Source organism: Polistes canadensis, unplaced genomic scaffold (assembly GCF_001313835.1).
Source record: "Polistes canadensis isolate GaletaPanama2010 unplaced genomic scaffold, ASM131383v1 scaffold_145, whole genome shotgun sequence".
Lineage (NCBI taxonomy): Eukaryota > Metazoa > Arthropoda > Insecta > Hymenoptera > Vespidae > Polistes > Polistes canadensis.
This window is the reverse complement of record NW_014569692.1, coordinates 49,253-66,965: the sequence shown is the minus strand read 5'-3', so window position 1 is coordinate 66,965 and position 17,713 is coordinate 49,253. Positions and strand designations below refer to the sequence as shown.

The window sequence follows — 17,713 nt, the reverse complement described above, 5'->3', positions numbered from 1 at the left end:
AACATGGCCGGTGTTTTGTTTGTGTGTAAAAATGGTTATACTTTGGGGCTATGTTTAGATCATTTATCGCGGTAATAAAATAAACATTATTTTCGTCACCTTAGGACGGAGTAAAATGAACGCTACGAGTCTTTACGTGTCAACATGTCGGTTGGTTTTACAAGCGGATGCTGAAGATCCTAATTCTTGGACAGACTTGTATAGGCTAGTTCCGTATTTGCGGCAGAGCTTGAGTTGTACAGTGTGTTCGAATTTGTTGATCGAGCCGCATACACCGACTGAAACCAACTGTCAACATCATGTGTGTCGTGGTTGTAGGGGTGGTCGTAAAAAACTCAAACCATCGTGTAGTTGGTGCAAGGATTATGATAAATATGTTGAAAACGTCCAACTCCGGATATTGTTACAGTGTTATAAAAAATTATGTGAATACTTGACTAGCACTAATATTTATCGGAGTTTAATACTCTCCGTGTCTTCCAATACAACAAGCAATGGTCCATCAGCTATTGGTGCTACCAGTCTTATGGAGCTCATACAAGAAGGGACTGGTTTTAAAGATGAATTCAAAAGTACTGCTGGTTTATCCAAATCAGCATATAGTATTTTACCTTGCGTTTACACTAGTACTACCTCTACTCAAACGCAAGGGAATACTATGTCAACTTCTGAGACTATGTCACCAAACATACCTGGTTCGTTTCAAGATCGCATTGACCGTTTGAGTCCAAAGGATCTTTAAAAAACTACTGTTGATAAAAAACCATAACAATGTGATCTCATTGCTTTGGACTCGAGTGGTTAATTATATAGTTTTGTTTACAAAGATAAGTTTTCTGATATAAGTTATTTTATTTTATTAGAGTCTCCTACTATCCGTACTGTTTCTAATGGATCTTCTATATATTCGGTGATGTACGCTGGATCTGGTAACAAAATAACAATAAAACGTAAAGCAGCAGCCACAGAAGAAATAGAAGTCGGACAGCAGGAATTGGATGGAACTCAACAAGGCTCTGTAGGAGGGGTAAAATGCATTCCATCTACCCAACTTAAATATGGGCCCCCTTCTCAGAAAAAATCTTCAAAGGGCAGCAAAGTAATTTCAATAGATATTCGGTTAATCTTATGCCTTACAGGGAATATATACGTTGCACTATATAATTTTAATATCAATCGCTAAATGATGTGCATCTTCGTTAATGCTACTTGTAAGGTACAATAATTTCATTTAATTTGCATAACATTTAACCAATTATTGTGAATATTAATTTTATTTAACCTTTTGCATATATATACATATATACATATATTTATATCACATTCATTAGTCCATACTAACATTTGTCCCAGAAAGGTTTTCTATTTATATATTATCCTTGGTCCCATAAAAAATGGGATTAATGCAGATGTCATTATTTCATAATCTGTCTTCATCTTAACCAATTAAAAGCATGTGCATTGATAATAAACAAAAATACATGTAAATACACCTCTGCATTAATCTGCACTATTTTTGTTTTTAACTCTTTTCTATTTGTTATATTTTTATCAATAATAATGCAACTTGCTTTGTTATACCTCACAGTCGTCAGGCAGTTTTAAAAAGCCAAGATCGAGTTCTACCAGAAGCAAAAGAAAAGGATGCAGATGCGGTAATGCTACAGCTATACCTGGAAAATTAACGTGTTGCGGTCAAAGATGTCCCTGTTATGTTGAAAGTAAACCATGCATCGAATGCAGATGTAGAGGCTGTAGAAATCCTCATACAGCTGATGGTTTAAAGGTATTTGTCATTTTAATTATCACTTTAATGATATTTTTATTTTTAAGACCCTTTACCATCTGCATTTTATACTTTAAATGATTGTTTAATTGTTATATCCTATATACACAGATGCGTATATGTATACATCTATGTATATACATTACAGATCCGCCCACATATACCGGAGCTTCATAATCTACAATTACAACTATCAACTCCTTTAGATTGCGACGAATTAAATTCGGATCCGTTAGGATCCGTGTCGCAATGCTTATCAACGTCTCCTACAACTATTCAAGTATTAAATGTCTATTCTACTCCAAGACTCGATATTGATAATGTTCCACCAAATTTACCTGCAGCATTATTGGTAGGAGAAGACGCTATGGTTAGTACTGAAAGTGAAGCCGAAGACAGTGATATACAAATTGATGTGTGACAAAGTGTTTAAATTAAAATTATGCGTTATACATGACAAGATTAATAGTTACGAATAGTTCATTAGAATTGATTTAAATTAAATAGCTTAGACGATATGATAATCGTTAATAAGCTATTTTATCTCTATACGATAAATAAGAATTTTTTTATTTCTAATTCTCACTAATCCTTTCGCTACGATGGAATTTATTGTATGCTATAGTTAAATGAGACAAAATATTAATATTTATATTGACTATAATCCATAGTAGCGAAAGGGTAAATCATTTGAGTCCCAAGTAGAATGATCATGCTCTTCAAATTTCTTGTCAAAAAATGTTATATTATTGAAATACAATCCATAATTTGGTACTTGTTGATGTGATTTTTCTAAAGACTGCTGGGACTCGAACGGTTAATAGTTGATAATTTAGATATGAAAAGATAAATTTTGTACAACAGCATCAATAACAAACAAATGTTTTTATGATTAAATTTTTGTTTAGTTAGAAATTAATGAAATGAATTACTGTTTAATTAATATCAAATGATAAAAAATTATATTCTCTATTTAAAGATTACCATTGTTAAAGAAAATTTAAATAATTCGAGCAATTAAGTCTAGTTGCATGTATAGTATAAAAAATAAGTTCGAATGAGACTATAATGCTTTTGAATTTCATCATATATATTATTCTTAGCATAATAAACAAATTGTACTTGAAAAAGAGAAAAGAATTAGAAAAAAATTTAATATAAAAGTACAATTACCTATTTAATTAAAAAATTAAATCTATCGTACATATATATATATAAACACACATATATTTTGGCAATTATTTGTTTTTGTTATATACGGTGTGTGTAAGTAAATATAATAAATCTTCATTTTTGATCAGTTAAAAAAAATAAGTAATAATATAGGTACAAAGAGAGAGAGAGAGAGAGAGAGATGTATAGATAAAAAATATTTAAAAAAAGGTTCTTTTATTCGCTGTATAATGAAGCTGTTGTACATTTAAAAAAAAAATGTAGTTAGATAATATAGAAAAATTATTGAATAATTAAAAAATAAATTTTGAAAAGAAAATGTATATACAATAATTACATAGCGAATTAAAAAGGAAAGAAAAACATTCAAACAACATAAACTTGCCACTCTTGTACATACGATGACTTAAAATAAAGTCACACATATTTTAGCTACATATATTTTAACTATTTTACATACCGATATTTCCACTTTTTTAATATAAAGGTGCGCAAAAGTAAAAAAACAAAACACATTCAACATTTTCTTATATCAAAGGAAGAATTACCTTAGTTCTTAGAAAATGATTAAAAAAAAAATAAAAATAAAAAATAAAAGAAAAAAATGTTAAATTATGTAATAATATAATATAATATAATGTAAATATACTAAATAATCTACACACACACACACACACACACACACACACACACACATATATATAAGCCGTACAATTTGTTCATATTATATTATAATACAAAATTGAAACCATTGGGGCAAATATGGCTGTAATTTTTATTTTGCCTCTAAATTTTATAGAAAATAAAAAGAAAATAAAATAAGAGATATTAATTATATGATCGTTTGCCTAACGTTTAGGTGATTTATTGTAAATAGTAGTATATAGATGATAATTTTATCAAAGTACTGGAGGGAATTAATCTTATGTATCCAAGACTTATAAATTATATTTTTTAGAACTAAATTTCATCTATATAATTATATATATATATACAAGGTGTTTGAGATTTTTCTAGTCAAACTGTGTAAGCATATTCTATGCATGAAAATAAGAAAAATATGTTATATAAACATAGATCATTTAAAACTTTATTAAAAAGCTGACACACTTTGGCAAGAAAAACTTCGAACACTCTATATATAAAATATATTCAATTTACAAGCAGATCTCAATAATTATTTGGTCTCATGGAAATGTATATGTTCTATGTTGATAATGATAAGTTTCCTTGGCGCATATTCGTTTATATTGACTATTTTACATTTGAAACGATTACTTATAAAGAACATTATTTATTTGGTTACACTCTCTTGGAATGTAATTTGAAACTTATTTAAATATGCATATATTTCTAATATTACGTAGATGTAATATATATACATATATCTATAACAATAATTACGGAATTTACTTATTTAAAAAATGAATTATTATTATTATTTGTTATAATTTTTTAATTTTATTTTTATTATTTTTTTTTTTAAATATAAAGCAAAATTGTTGCCAAGAAAGCTCCAAAATATCAAACGTTATAATTAAATTAAATATAAGGAAAATGTGAATGTGTATATATATATAAAAATGTAGCTATGCATTTCTGTATCAATGCTTCTCTATACATATATATATATATGACATAAATCTGACAGATAGATAAATTATAAAATGGTAGTAGTTTCAGTGAAACAATTTATTACATTTTACGAAAGAAACGTTGATTATAAGGATATATATGATTTAGTTTATGAAGATAATTTGTAATGTCATTATAGTCTGTCTTCAAGAATATGTCATACAGTGTCACTACATACAAAATTAACAGAATAAACCTATTTTACATACTAATTTATAAACTCAAACGTTTCTAATCCATTATATACATAAGTGTTAGTTTAAAATTAAAAAAAAACATATATATATGCCATGATCAATATGATTTTTCTTTTTCAATTTACTATTTCAATTTTTAATTTATGAAGTGCTCGCGGGCCTTATCTCATTTATTATTTTTTATCTGTCATTCAAAATTAATAATTTAATATAATATTCAATAATTTTGAAAAACATATTATTTTAAATTTAAATATTAAATTAAACTATTATTTTTTATATCGGTGACATATAATTATTCGTATGATGTAAGTAGTAGCAACGAGTAGAGAAATTTAAAGATGGCTGCAATTAAGTTTGGATCACATTTAAAGGAATTGAGAATTCTTTTATGTCAAACATCAAAGTCAAGTGAAGGAGTTAGGTAAATTAAAGTTACTATAAAAAAAAGGATTTGTTAAATATAAAGTTAAGAAGATTTAACTACAGTAATAATAACCGAATGGCTCAAATTCTAACCTAAATGTATTTAAATATGCTTGTGTTTCTTTTTCAGAGATTTCATAAAACAGCAGTATGTTTCTATAAAAAAAAATAATCCTAAATTTCCTATTCTAATTCGGGAATGTTCGTTAACCGAGCCAAGATTATTTGCACGTTATGGTAAGTTGTAATTATTAATATTAATTTAATTGTCATACTAATTACATAAATTTTGGAATAATATTTTTAGGATTGTAATTAAAATAATATCAATTAAAATTCTTTGACACAGAGACAAATTAATACATAAGTTGTTATATTTTTGGTATCTTAATCTTTGGAATATTACAATGTTTCAGAATACGGAGTAGAACAACAAATATCACTGAATAATTTAAAGTCAGAAGAAATACTCGAAAGGCTAAAACAACTAGTATCTACAAAACCATGAATATATTCTAATTTATAAAATAGATATGTATATCACATAATTGTTGTTTAGTTGTCAAATAAATTAGTTATTATAAATGAAAAAGTATATTATCTTTTCTTTCGTTTTTTATTTATAGGAAAAATGTTCACAGGAACTTAATTATTGTGTATATATACGCACTGAATTAGAGCACAAATAATTTATATCAAGCTTGTAAAAATTACAAGATATAAATGAGACCAAAAAATATATTACGATCTATTATGTACGTATAAGATACTAAAAAAGTTTATACGCGGAATGCATACAAAATAACTAAAAGAAATACTTAAATATATGGCAGGATATGGTATTCATTATTATATCTTTCTTTTTTTTTTTTTTTTTTTATTTAAGTTTATCCTAATATATATATAAATTTTTAATAGAGATTCCGAAATAAAAAATTCGTCTAAATGTTTGAACTGTGAAATCCTATAGAAAACCTGCCTGCAGATTTTCATATTTATGTATTATATTCTACTTTACAATCTGACTATACTCCGAAAGGCTGTTCATCACATCTTGCTCAAAATTATGCATATTAAATCAATGACGAGTTTAGAAGAAAAAAAAATTGAAAGAAAATTTAGAAGCACGTTAAAGGCAACATTATTCCTTTTCTAGGTTTATCATGTCGGTGTGTATGCTTGTGTAAGTATGCTGTACCCTTTATGTCATTAGAATAAATTAAGAAAGTAAGTTAACAATAGGACAATTCATAGATGAAATTCTATTTAAAAAGTATAGTGATTAAACGACGAGTATACTGATATATATTTATTATATAAGTTAGATAAAAATAATGTTCAAAAAGCATTGGTATTAATATAATTATTAAATAATAATATAATAAATAAATAAAACAATAATATAAAAGAATAAAGTCGGAACTCTATGTTATCTTTTAGGTGACAATAAAATACTAGCAGTAAAATAAGATTATAAATATTGCCGTATCTAAATTAAGATTATTTTTTTACTTAATATCTAAGTACGCGAATATATCGTAAATATTATCTATTGATGTGAAAAATGAGAAATTTATCTTTCCTACCACATTTATTATTTCTTGGTAATGATTACGTAACGGATTTGATCAATGGAATATTTCATGTACGAGCATCAAGTACGTTCTGTGCAAATAAATAATAAAAAACATATATACAAAATATATATCGTCTAAAAATTATAAAGATAAATATCTAAATATCTAAATGTTTTATTCGAAATCTATAGTTTATTCATTTCTTTCAAATAACATAGTAAATATTTCATTAAAATATTTACCGATTATTAGATATGCTTATTTTTTCCAAATGACTTTAGCATAACGACACAAGCATAACCACATGATAAATCCATATAGCACATCGCAACAGTTTACGATATAATTATCTAATTCTCCTAAAGATAATTACTGATCGATTTTTATGAATAAGATTTTATAAAACCCCACGAGATGATTCTTTTTCTTTCTTCCTAATTTTGAAACTATTTATATTGAAAATTATATTATTTATGAAAATTTTTAAACGAGTGATCTCGTGTAATAAGTTTTTATCTTTTTTAATAAATCCTCGTTCATTAAAATCGATTAAGAATTAGGCTCAGAAGAATTCATAGCTACTGAAATTTGGTTCTAGTTAATATGGTGGTAAACCAAATAATTCCGGACGAAAATCTTCCAGGCTTTTTAATACAACAGTTGCACCTTTAAAATATTTTTCATCCAACATAGGATCTGGCACCATTATAACTTGCATTCCTGCAGCTACGGCAGCTTCTACTCCATTAGGAGAATCTTCAAATACTAGGCACTGTAATAACCTTGATGAGTAAAATATTGTAACATTACTTTTGTTTAATATTACATATAAAATAAAAGACCTTTGAAGGTTCAGGCTTGTCAGGAAACCTTTGAGCAGCTATTAAAAATATATCTGGATTTGGTTTTCCTTTTTTAACTTCTGGATCTGTACCACCATAAACTTTATGATGAAACAAATCAAAAATGTGCTCCCATCTTTGAGTTTTTATATCACCGGTTGGTTTACTAGAACTTGTCGCAAGTGCAATTGGAACATTATTGTTTTTCAGATGTTTTAAAAGGCGCTCTGCACCTGTATAATAATACATAATATTTTTTATATATTTTAATGCATGCCATATATTTGCTGCTATATTTTGTACTTTATCTGTTTAGCTTGTAAGATTCGCTACAGGTAGGACTTATGTTTCTCATGTTTACATGTTATTATAGTGCAAGTAGTTAATGTTTGATACAAATGGTTTCGTAAAATGTAAATTGACAAATACCTGGCATTAAATTACACTTCGGAAAAATTTCCACATATATATCGGCGAGTTGTCTTTCAAATTCTGGTCCACTTATCGGCAATTCTAACATCTCAACAATAGTTTTAGCTGCTTCGCTGCTCTTAAATCCCATTATTTTAATTTTATGTTCCCAAGTATAATCTTTACCATACTTTTGAGAAATTTGATTGAAAGCTTGGGAGTACAAAGTCTCTGTATCTGAATAATTATATAAAAATAAATATTTTAAATTATACTTTATATATTTATTTTAAAAAGATTAATTTTATATCTATTTCTTTATAAAAAAAAAAAAATAACCAATAAAATTTGTATATTCATATTGAAACAATTTGATTAAATATAAAATAGAATCTACTACCAACTATCAAATAATTTAAATAATTATAATAAATAAACATATATATATCGTACCTAATAATAAACCATCCATATCAAAAATACAATGTGTTACTTTTTTATAATTGTTGGCAGCCATTTTTTAAAGTAAATGTTTGTTAGGTTATCTGCAATTGTGATTACAAATATTAGTAAATGTTATTAGCCGATTAAAATAATTAAACTAATATAATAACGTATAGAGTATCATATATTTAATTAGTATAGAATGATAATTAAAATAAACTGTTATTACTTACAATTTTATCTTTACTTAATTCGTTCCTGACAAAACAACGTTTAGATTTGAACTAGTCTATTGCCAAGCAATCAATTCAAAGTGTATGACAAAATTCTTTCATAGATGTCGCTTTATTCAAGTTTTTTAAAGATTAGGTTAGTATGACGTAAGAATTGTAAATAATTGGTATATTAAAAAAAAAAACACAAATTTTTACAAATATTTATCATTAAAGATAATATTGACATAAGTCGATTGTATCTTTTAATGATCGGATTTTCTGTTCTTTTCTTTAATTATATTTATTTTTAAACCTCACAAAATTACTCTATATAAGGTATAGTTCTGATTTCTTTTTTAAATGTCCTCTTCCTTTTTTTTTTTCTAAGTATGCGTGTAAAATCAAACACAGATGCATTTGGTGACCATTAAGCTTAGAAAATTTGAATGATGTCAAATGTTACAAATTTTAATCAATTAATTTGATGAAAACGTTAACATTAACAAATAATAAAAGAAAATAAATGCAATATATTAAAAATGATTAATTAATTCTATATTATACACATGTATATATATAAAATATTGTTCAATTAGTGCTGATATTTAATAAGAAATATTTTCTAATCTCGACAAAGTATACATCATCCATTATTGGAAAAGTTACTTTGTTATTAATATTTATATTATTAAATTAAAATTACGGCGTATGAATGAAGTGCTTAAGTTTAATTGTTTTATTAATAATTTTATTAAAAGGACACTGCGTCGAACAATACTGTGAGATTGATGATGCAGACAATTGCAAAGACAGAGATGAAGGTTATAAATATACCAAAGGTTGTTGTTACTTTATTTACATTTGTATATATAAAAAAAATAAAATAAAAAATAAATGTTTAATTATTATATTAAAAGAATATTAATCGTTTATATTTTATATATTATTATAGTTTCTAATGAAAAATATAAAAAATATATTGAAGCTATCAACGAGGCTGAAAGAAATTACATAGAATGCAACGCTACCAGATGTGAATGTTTTAAAAATATAATAATAAGAGATTTAAAACCATTTAAGAAAAATGGTATAAGCAAAGAATTAATTGATATAGCAAAGACCAGGTATATATGTTTTATTTCGATGTCGATGTTGATATACATCCTGTAATTGGTGATACTATTTAACAGTGAGTGATTCTATATAAAACAAAAATCTTAAATCAAAATTGTAGAATCGTATTTATTTTTACAAGATTTTATGTGTCGTATACTCATGTACACTTGATTGAGTTTTAGTTCAATTAATTTCATTATCTTAATTCTCAGATATTTTCCTACTCGCTTGTATCACCAATTACAGTAACCGCTGTAAACATTTTGATAATTATTATTAATATTTCATTCTAATATAATATCCTTTTATTTTTCTCAGAGGTACATTTTATCAAATAATTGGAGGGAAGCTTTACAGAGAAAAAGATTGCATGTTTCCGTCGAGATGCGCCGGGATAGAACACTTTATTTTTAAGATAATTGATAACTTAACTGACATGGATTTAGTTGTTAACACTAGAGATTATCCTCAATCGAATAAGCATTTTGGAAAACCTCTACCTATACTTTCATTTAGCAAGGTAATAATAATAATATATAAAATAATATAATTATATACAGAATGCGCAACAGGGAACAATATTTTTCAAATTTTACTTTTTTTCTATATATATATATTTATATATATATATATATATATATAAAGAACTTCATTCGATTCGACATCGTCTTGATTTGTGTCCAAATTCAGCACATTACACAATATTTATAGACACCACAATATTATGATATTATGTATCCAGCATGGGCATTTTGGGAAGGAGGACCTGCTATATCTTTGTATCCTCGTGGTCTTGGACGGTGGGATAAACACCGTCAATTATTAGATAAAACTAGTAAAAATATACCATGGGATAAGAAAAAAGAGAAGGTCTTTTTTCGTGGCTCTAGGACTAGCTCTGAACGTGATAATTTAATATTATTGAGCCGTGAAAATCCTAACTTAATTGATGCACAGTATACAAAGAATCAAGCGTGGAAGTCTGACGAAGTAAGTTAATTTAATTATTATTATTATTATTATTTTGTTTCATTTAATAATCTATTTCAATTCTTTATCATTAAATATCAATGTTTATATTTAGGATACGCTACATGCACCTCCAGCTTCTGAAGTTCCATTAGAATCTCATTGCGCGTATAAGTATTTATTTAACTATCGTGGAGTAGCAGCTTCCTTTCGATATAAACATTTGTTCCTGTGCCGATCCTTAGTTTTCCATGTCGGCGATGAATGGACAGAATTTTTTTACGACGCTATGAAACCATGGATTCATTTTATTCCTGTTCCTAAGGACGCTACTCAAACTGATTTAAAGTAAGATTCGATGGCTATTATTTCGTAACACATTTTTTTTTTTTTTTACATCATTAAAATAAGTTCTTAAATACTAATGACATATTTAATTTTTGAAATAATATATTTTTTTATATTATTATTATTATTATTATTATTCTATTTCTAATATAATTCAATTAATTACGTTAACATTTTCTTTTTCTTTTCAGAGAACTCATACAATTTGCGATAGACAATGATGCATTGTCAGAAAAAATGGCTAATCGCGGTAGAGATTTTATTTGGCATAAGTTAAGAATGAAAGATATAACGTGCTTTTGGAAAAAACTTTTACAGAGTTATGGGAAAGTGTTGTCGTACAAACCAATTTTAGATAAGAATCTAATTAAAATAGAACGAAAATAATTGATTAATTTGATTAATTAATGAAGTAAAAAATATATATATATATATATTATATAATAAGTATAATCATTATACTAGATAAAATATACATGTATTTTTTATTATTATAATAATAATAATATTTACTTTTTATGATAATGTGGAAAGTATATTACAATGGAGGTTTTTTTTCTTAGTTGGAGTAAAACAGCTATGTGGCAAGTTTCAAAGTGAATCATTAATACTCCAACGTTACAATAAACATAAAAAACGACCTCGTACTATGCTTATTATAATTCATTTTTTATTTTCAAACGTAATAAAATATTTTCATATTAATATGGAAAAAAAAAAAATAGATTTGTAAACTAGCAAATGCATAATTTAATAAATATTTGATCATAGTACAGGGTCATTTATAGTGTAACTTTATACATATTAAACGATTCTTAATACTTAAGTACTGGTAAAACACTTACACAATCAAACTACTTAGAGACTTATTGAATTATAAGAAAATGCATTATTGGTTGAAAATAATTATCAATTTGGATAGTTATATATATATAATACATTATGGTCAATTATATATTTTAATTTCGTCATTATTCGTTTCATCTTAGCGTGTTAATATTGAAATATAACTACAAAGTATTATTTTCTTTTTTTAGACTATATAAAAATTGATACTTGATCAATACATTCCAGATATTATTTGAAAACCACACAGTATTTGGTTCTTGCACATAGATACATAACTTTTATTGTAATGAGATATAATTTGTTCTTCGATGAAAATATAGCGTTTAATGTATTGACGATAATATGGAAGCATTTATTACGAGGAAATAAATGTTGCAGAATAACAAAAAAAAAACGTTATATTTTTATAAACTAAATTCTTTTCATTTATAGTTTTAATTTACATGAAAAAATAAAGCATGTATCTCTTTGCAAATGCGTAGACAAAGATTAAGATATGAGATGTATGCATTACAAAAATATGATTTCTTTTTTCTTTTCTTTTCTTTCATTTTTTCTCTTTTATGTCATAGATATCAAATGTATAAGTTACAAAAATATTTTTTAAGGCACTTGCAAAATAACAATTCTTTTTAAACACAATAGTAAATTAATAGTCGTGAGACATGAGTACTATTAGCGAATGTTTTAATATGAATATATATTATTTGTGATTTAAATTCATTAATTTTTTTATTGTTGGATATAAAGTTATTATTATTGGTTTCCTTGTAAACTTATATGTATTGTGTACTCTGCGTGTTGTATCTTCTTTTTTAATTCTTTTAATCCTTTGACTGCGAATGACGTCTATAGGCGATCTATGCAACATTCTTCTTCACAACACAGTCGAATGGTTAAATAACATTATATCATTTGCTATCATTATTATCGCTCAACAATTAATACATAACTTTTTTTTTTTTTTAATAATATAATTTAAAATACTAGAACACTCATGTAACATTTTAATTTTTTTCTATAACAAATACTTTAGACAATATCGTATTGTCGACATATATGAGAAACAATTTGATAGCATTTCTTTATTAATCATAGTATAGTTGCCTGGCGTTGCAATGTTTTACTGCTGCATTTCATTTTTTTTTTTTTAAATATATATTTTCTTTTATTTTTAATATAGAAATATACTTTGAATTTTTTTGTGCGAAATGCTACAACGTTCTAGACCCAAAACAAATTGTGCCTAACAATATTAGAAAGTCTTTTCGCAGGTAATGTACAAATCAATAAATAGGCAGTGTGTGAATAAGGGTCCAGCACGAAAACATTGAACAGTGATAAATTTAATAAAATTGATATGAATATGAGAATTCTTCCAAACCAATTTATCTGTAATATTTAATACACAATATTTTATATAATATTATTAATAGATTAGTTCCTTCATAAGATATTAACCCTTAACGCTCCTAGTGTGCCTCTCAGGCACCATTGATCTATGGCATTGCAAAATAAGTCGAAGTTGCCGGTTGATATAAACAAATAGAAGTCGGAGTGTTAAGGATTAAACTTTATCTATTTAAATTATACTATACGATATACATTCAGGAAATACATGAAAGCGTACTTTGGAAAAATACTCATAAAGTATGAATCTTTTTAAGATCTTTAAATTAATAAATTCAAAAGTCATGTCATTTCCTAATACTTAAAATCTAGATAAAAAAAAAAAGGATTACACATCGCATAATCACATTTGCTATGGAAAAGTTTGTAAATTAGAGCTAGAAGACGATTAATACAGTAATAATCGGTCGAGAGAGATAATGAACGAACATTATTTCAAAACTTAATTTTTTTAATAGATAGGCTTACGTGTGTCTCGAAAATATCCGAAATAATATATTGAGCGAAATTTAATTGGAAAATCGTTTCCATAAGAAACTTTGTTCAACGATCACTCAATTTTCTACATACCTGTTTATATATGTGTAGTAATATTATATTGTCAGTTCCTAATAATTGAAGGTTAGAATCGATGAGATGAGTTTGTTGTTCTGCGCAAGCTGATTTGCGAATGACAGTCTGCGCAAGACGGTCTGCGCAAGATGATCTGCGTAAGACAGTCTGCGCAAGATGGTTTAATATTATTAGATGGTTTTATATTTACCCATTTTTATATAAATAAACAAAAAAAGATCTACAATATATTTTAATAATACAGTAAAATAAAAATTTGTAATTTGCAATAAATCAATAAATTTCTCAATGATTTTAACTTCAAAATATCGTATTTTAATATCACATGAATTAGCACCCTTTATATTAAATTATTCCGCATGCGCATAACGAACAAAACGTCTCGTAATATTGTCAATAATAAAGAATATAATATACTACCCCACATATATAAATAATAGTTTATATTTTTCGGATTATTTTGATCAAAAGTCGTACCACTAAAAATACTTACATACTTATTTATGTCACTGTACGATATGTGAACTATATAATCAGCTAAAAAAAAATAGAACTTCTATTCAAGACGTTTTACCACACGTTTTTTATTGGCAGTTTGCGTTTAACTCTTCTCTATCTTTTTCTTTCTTTCTTTTTTTTCCGTATACCGTCCAATAATAGAGAAGCTTGACGCATATTAAAGTTAATCACTTTCACTACTAACGATAGCCAGTCGTAGGTCAATGATGAGAATCCATAATAAGGAATAATAATAATAATAAGGAACGCATTTGAAAATGCGTGTGCGCGGGAACGTTCGTTTCGTTTCGAATTATGAAACCAGGATAACCAACACACATTCTTCTAATGTCCTCTTCTTCTTCTTCTTCTTCTTCTTCTTCTTCTTCTCTTTCTTTTTCAATACGACGATGATTGGTATTGCTACGTGTTTCTTCGATTTATATTCTTGACGATAATTCTTCTATCCATTTCTAAAGAATCCATGTCATTTTCTAGATTTCCTTTTTCCTTTACGCAGTTGAAAACATAATCTTCGTATTCCGAAGTAATTTACTTTATGTTGCAACGACGAACCTCGCTATGATCACCGTCACAATACTAATGAGAACTGATCCGCTGGCAATGCTACGCGATCCAGAATCCATGCGATCTTGATTGGACGACGTCACGAATTGTTCGTCTATTCCTCCTGTTGATTATTGAAGGAAAAAGAAATAATAGCGCGCTCATTCGTGCATTTATATCCACGTGCGATTTAATGAAGGATTTTGATTGGTTCGAAGGATGTGATCTAGGGGATAGTAATGAAGGGTGAGTTTGATCGATTATGATTGGCCGAGCCACGCGCAGCAAGAGGTCTCTCGCTTTCTTTCTGTCTCCCTCTCTGAGTATGCGCGCGCATCCGTGGCGCATGCGCAGGAACGCGCGCGAATAAACGTCGTTCAAAACGTTCGGATCGTTCTTACAATCGTGCTGTTTGGATTCGTTGTTGTTTGGAACTTATATATTTCTTTTCTTTTCGTGTGCGTGTATTATTTTTTGGTTTGCGATAGTTTTGGCACGTGTATCGCGATCGATTAACGTTGGCCGTTTTATCGATTCAGTTGCCGCTCACTTTTTCTCGAATCCGTTCGATCCGAGACGAAAGTTGTTGTCCTCTGGAAATATAGTATTTTCCGGGATTAATTTTTATCTTAATTAAAACTTTTGACTATAACGTAGTTGATTACTTTTTTCTTTTTTTTTTCTTAAAGTGTGCAAGTGCGCGCGAGCGCTTCGACAAATGGTTCGGTGGTTTTTATTTACATTGGCGTTTTGTACTTTCCTTCAAAATTTAAAACCAATTTCACGAATGAATTTTAATGAATAATGATTATTTTATGCGATTGACATTATGGTGTTTCGATCAAAGTATAACAAAATAGAATGGGTACAGTTACAAATTATAAGATCATTTTCCGATCTGTAATAATAAAAAATAATAATATTTTTGAAATATCGAATTTAAAAAAGAAAAAAAAATTCAGTACCATCTTGCTTCAATTATTTCGATTATTGTTCGTGATTGATCAAAGCAAGATGGCGGAAAGTACTCGATTTATATTGAAAAAAAAAAATTATGGCGGAAGAAAGAAGAACTCATTAGAAAAGAGTGATAATAAAAAAGTAAAGTAGTGGATAGAAGTTGAAAAGAAACAAAAAAACACATGCTGCGTAATGATTGATCCCGCTAAAACAAAACTACATTTTTGATTATCTTCTTTTTTTTTTTGGTTCACATGTAAAATTCGGCCTTTCACCACCATACGCAGTCGAAAGAAAATGATCGTGCAGAAAAAATAAATAATAAAGATCGTAACATACATATGAATGAAAAAATAAATAAAAATGAATAATGAATTAACGTGCAATATGAAGAAAATACGAAATGTGTGTACGAAGTGTGCGATGGTGCATAAAACCATAAAATACAAATAATTCAACGAACAAATAAACAAAAGGAAGTGAATAATCGTATAAAATAAATAAGTGAAATTGAGATATGACACGTGACCAAAAAAGTGAATTGTGATTGGTTAGAAGGAAATACAATATAGATTCTTCCCTGATAATATTAGTTCAAGTTCCAAACAACGTGACCGTCAACCGTTTATAAACAGGTGTTTAATATATATTTTTATATATATATATATTTTTTTAAACCATGCACCTTTTGATTTCACACACGTTTTGCTGCACATACGTAAGTAAGAAAAATATTTATATAATTTTGTTTTTTCCTTTATCGACCTCGTACTGTGATTTACTATGCCAATCCACCGTACATACACACATACGTGATATAGAACATTTCTAATATAGGACATACAAATAATACATGCATGTGTAGAAACACTTATGCAAATAATATATATACCAATAAATACGTGCATAGTAAATAAACGTAACTCGTGCCAATCAAATCGTTCGAATAACATACCTTTAAAAATTTCTATGATCGATCCTAACGATCAATCGAATTTACATAAATACTATTGGTTAGTTATGTTATGTTATTTTTGTAATAATAATTAACGTGCAATTAAAAAAAAAAAACACATATAAAAATAACCCACAACAAAGTATTACAATTTTTTGTTTTGTTATAAAAGAAAAGATTGCAAAGAGATAGAAAGCATGAGAAAGATGACCAAAAAAAAAAAAAACCATACGTAAATTTAGCATGCAATTCATAGACACATAGTGCATACCTCCTACAAGCATATCATTTTTGTACTTTTATAAAGAATATGAAAAATAAAAAAAGGAATAGAGTAAGCTGTTTAGAAGTTCCTTATGTCTAAAATATTTACTTTTTTTCCGGTACTGGATACGGCGACGATGACACATTGACGACATGATTTATATTAAAATTATCCTTAATTTTCTTTTCAGATAATTACGACAACAAGATTTTTTTTTTGCAATTTTTATCAAACAAATACGAGAGAAAAAAGAGAAAGATAGAATATCGAATGTTCGATTCGCCAACCTGGCTAATAAATACTTCGGGCTTTTATTGGGTTTTGAATTTTTGAATTTTTCTTTCAATAGGCCAAACCAAAATAATTTTATAGAAGGATCAAAAATCTTTACACGATTTCATGCAAATACTTCGATGATAAAATAATTTTGAAAAAAAGAAAGAAAGAGAAAAAAAATATTTATATATATATGTATATATTCTTTCGATGAATTTAAA

At 27.0% G+C, this 17,713-nt stretch overlaps 5 protein-coding genes across 6 annotated transcripts in view; 3 read left to right on the top strand and 2 right to left on the bottom strand.

The window, feature by feature from the left end:
• Positions 1–11: 11 nt before the first annotated feature.
• LOC106788622 (E3 ubiquitin-protein ligase MSL2) lies at positions 12–2,931 on the top strand. Its single transcript, XM_014752040.1, has 4 exons — positions 12–695; positions 864–1,099; positions 1,589–1,786; positions 1,935–2,931. The coding sequence occupies exons 1-4, from the start codon at positions 116–118 to the stop codon at positions 2,205–2,207; spliced, it is 1,287 nt and encodes a 428-aa protein (XP_014607526.1). The 5' UTR covers positions 12–115; the 3' UTR covers positions 2,208–2,931.
• Positions 2,932–4,898: 1,967 nt separating this feature from the next.
• Positions 4,899–5,809, top strand: LOC106788598 (NADH dehydrogenase [ubiquinone] 1 alpha subcomplex subunit 2). Its single transcript, XM_014752002.1, has 3 exons — positions 4,899–5,215; positions 5,348–5,454; positions 5,634–5,809. The coding sequence occupies exons 1-3, from the start codon at positions 5,133–5,135 to the stop codon at positions 5,723–5,725; spliced, it is 282 nt and encodes a 93-aa protein (XP_014607488.1). The 5' UTR covers positions 4,899–5,132; the 3' UTR covers positions 5,726–5,809.
• Positions 5,810–6,993: 1,184 nt separating this feature from the next.
• LOC106788605 (pseudouridine-5'-phosphatase-like) lies at positions 6,994–8,805 on the bottom strand. Its single transcript, XM_014752015.1, has 5 exons — positions 8,725–8,805; positions 8,501–8,592; positions 8,066–8,284; positions 7,637–7,869; positions 6,994–7,566 (listed from the first exon to the last, which is right to left on the bottom strand). Exons 2-5 carry the CDS (start codon positions 8,562–8,564, stop codon positions 7,393–7,395), a joined length of 690 nt encoding a protein of 229 aa, XP_014607501.1. The 5' UTR covers positions 8,565–8,592; positions 8,725–8,805; the 3' UTR covers positions 6,994–7,392.
• A 486-nt stretch (positions 8,806–9,291) lies between these two features.
• Positions 9,292–11,565, top strand: LOC106788604 (O-glucosyltransferase rumi homolog). Its single transcript, XM_014752014.1, has 6 exons — positions 9,292–9,545; positions 9,659–9,830; positions 10,141–10,342; positions 10,534–10,812; positions 10,907–11,139; positions 11,331–11,565. Exons 1-6 carry the CDS (start codon positions 9,419–9,421, stop codon positions 11,524–11,526), a joined length of 1,209 nt encoding a protein of 402 aa, XP_014607500.1. The 5' UTR covers positions 9,292–9,418; the 3' UTR covers positions 11,527–11,565.
• Positions 11,566–11,869: 304 nt separating this feature from the next.
• Positions 11,870–17,713, bottom strand: part of LOC106788603 (matrix metalloproteinase-14) — a 37,498-nt gene continuing 31,654 nt past the window's right edge. Inside the window, exon 10 of one of the 2 annotated variants that reach the window (XM_014752012.1) lies at positions 11,870–15,160. In XM_014752012.1, coding sequence (XP_014607498.1) covers positions 15,027–15,160 — 134 coding nt within the window. In that variant the 3' untranslated portion in view covers positions 11,870–15,026. The other variant, XM_014752011.1, reaches the window with a different exon arrangement.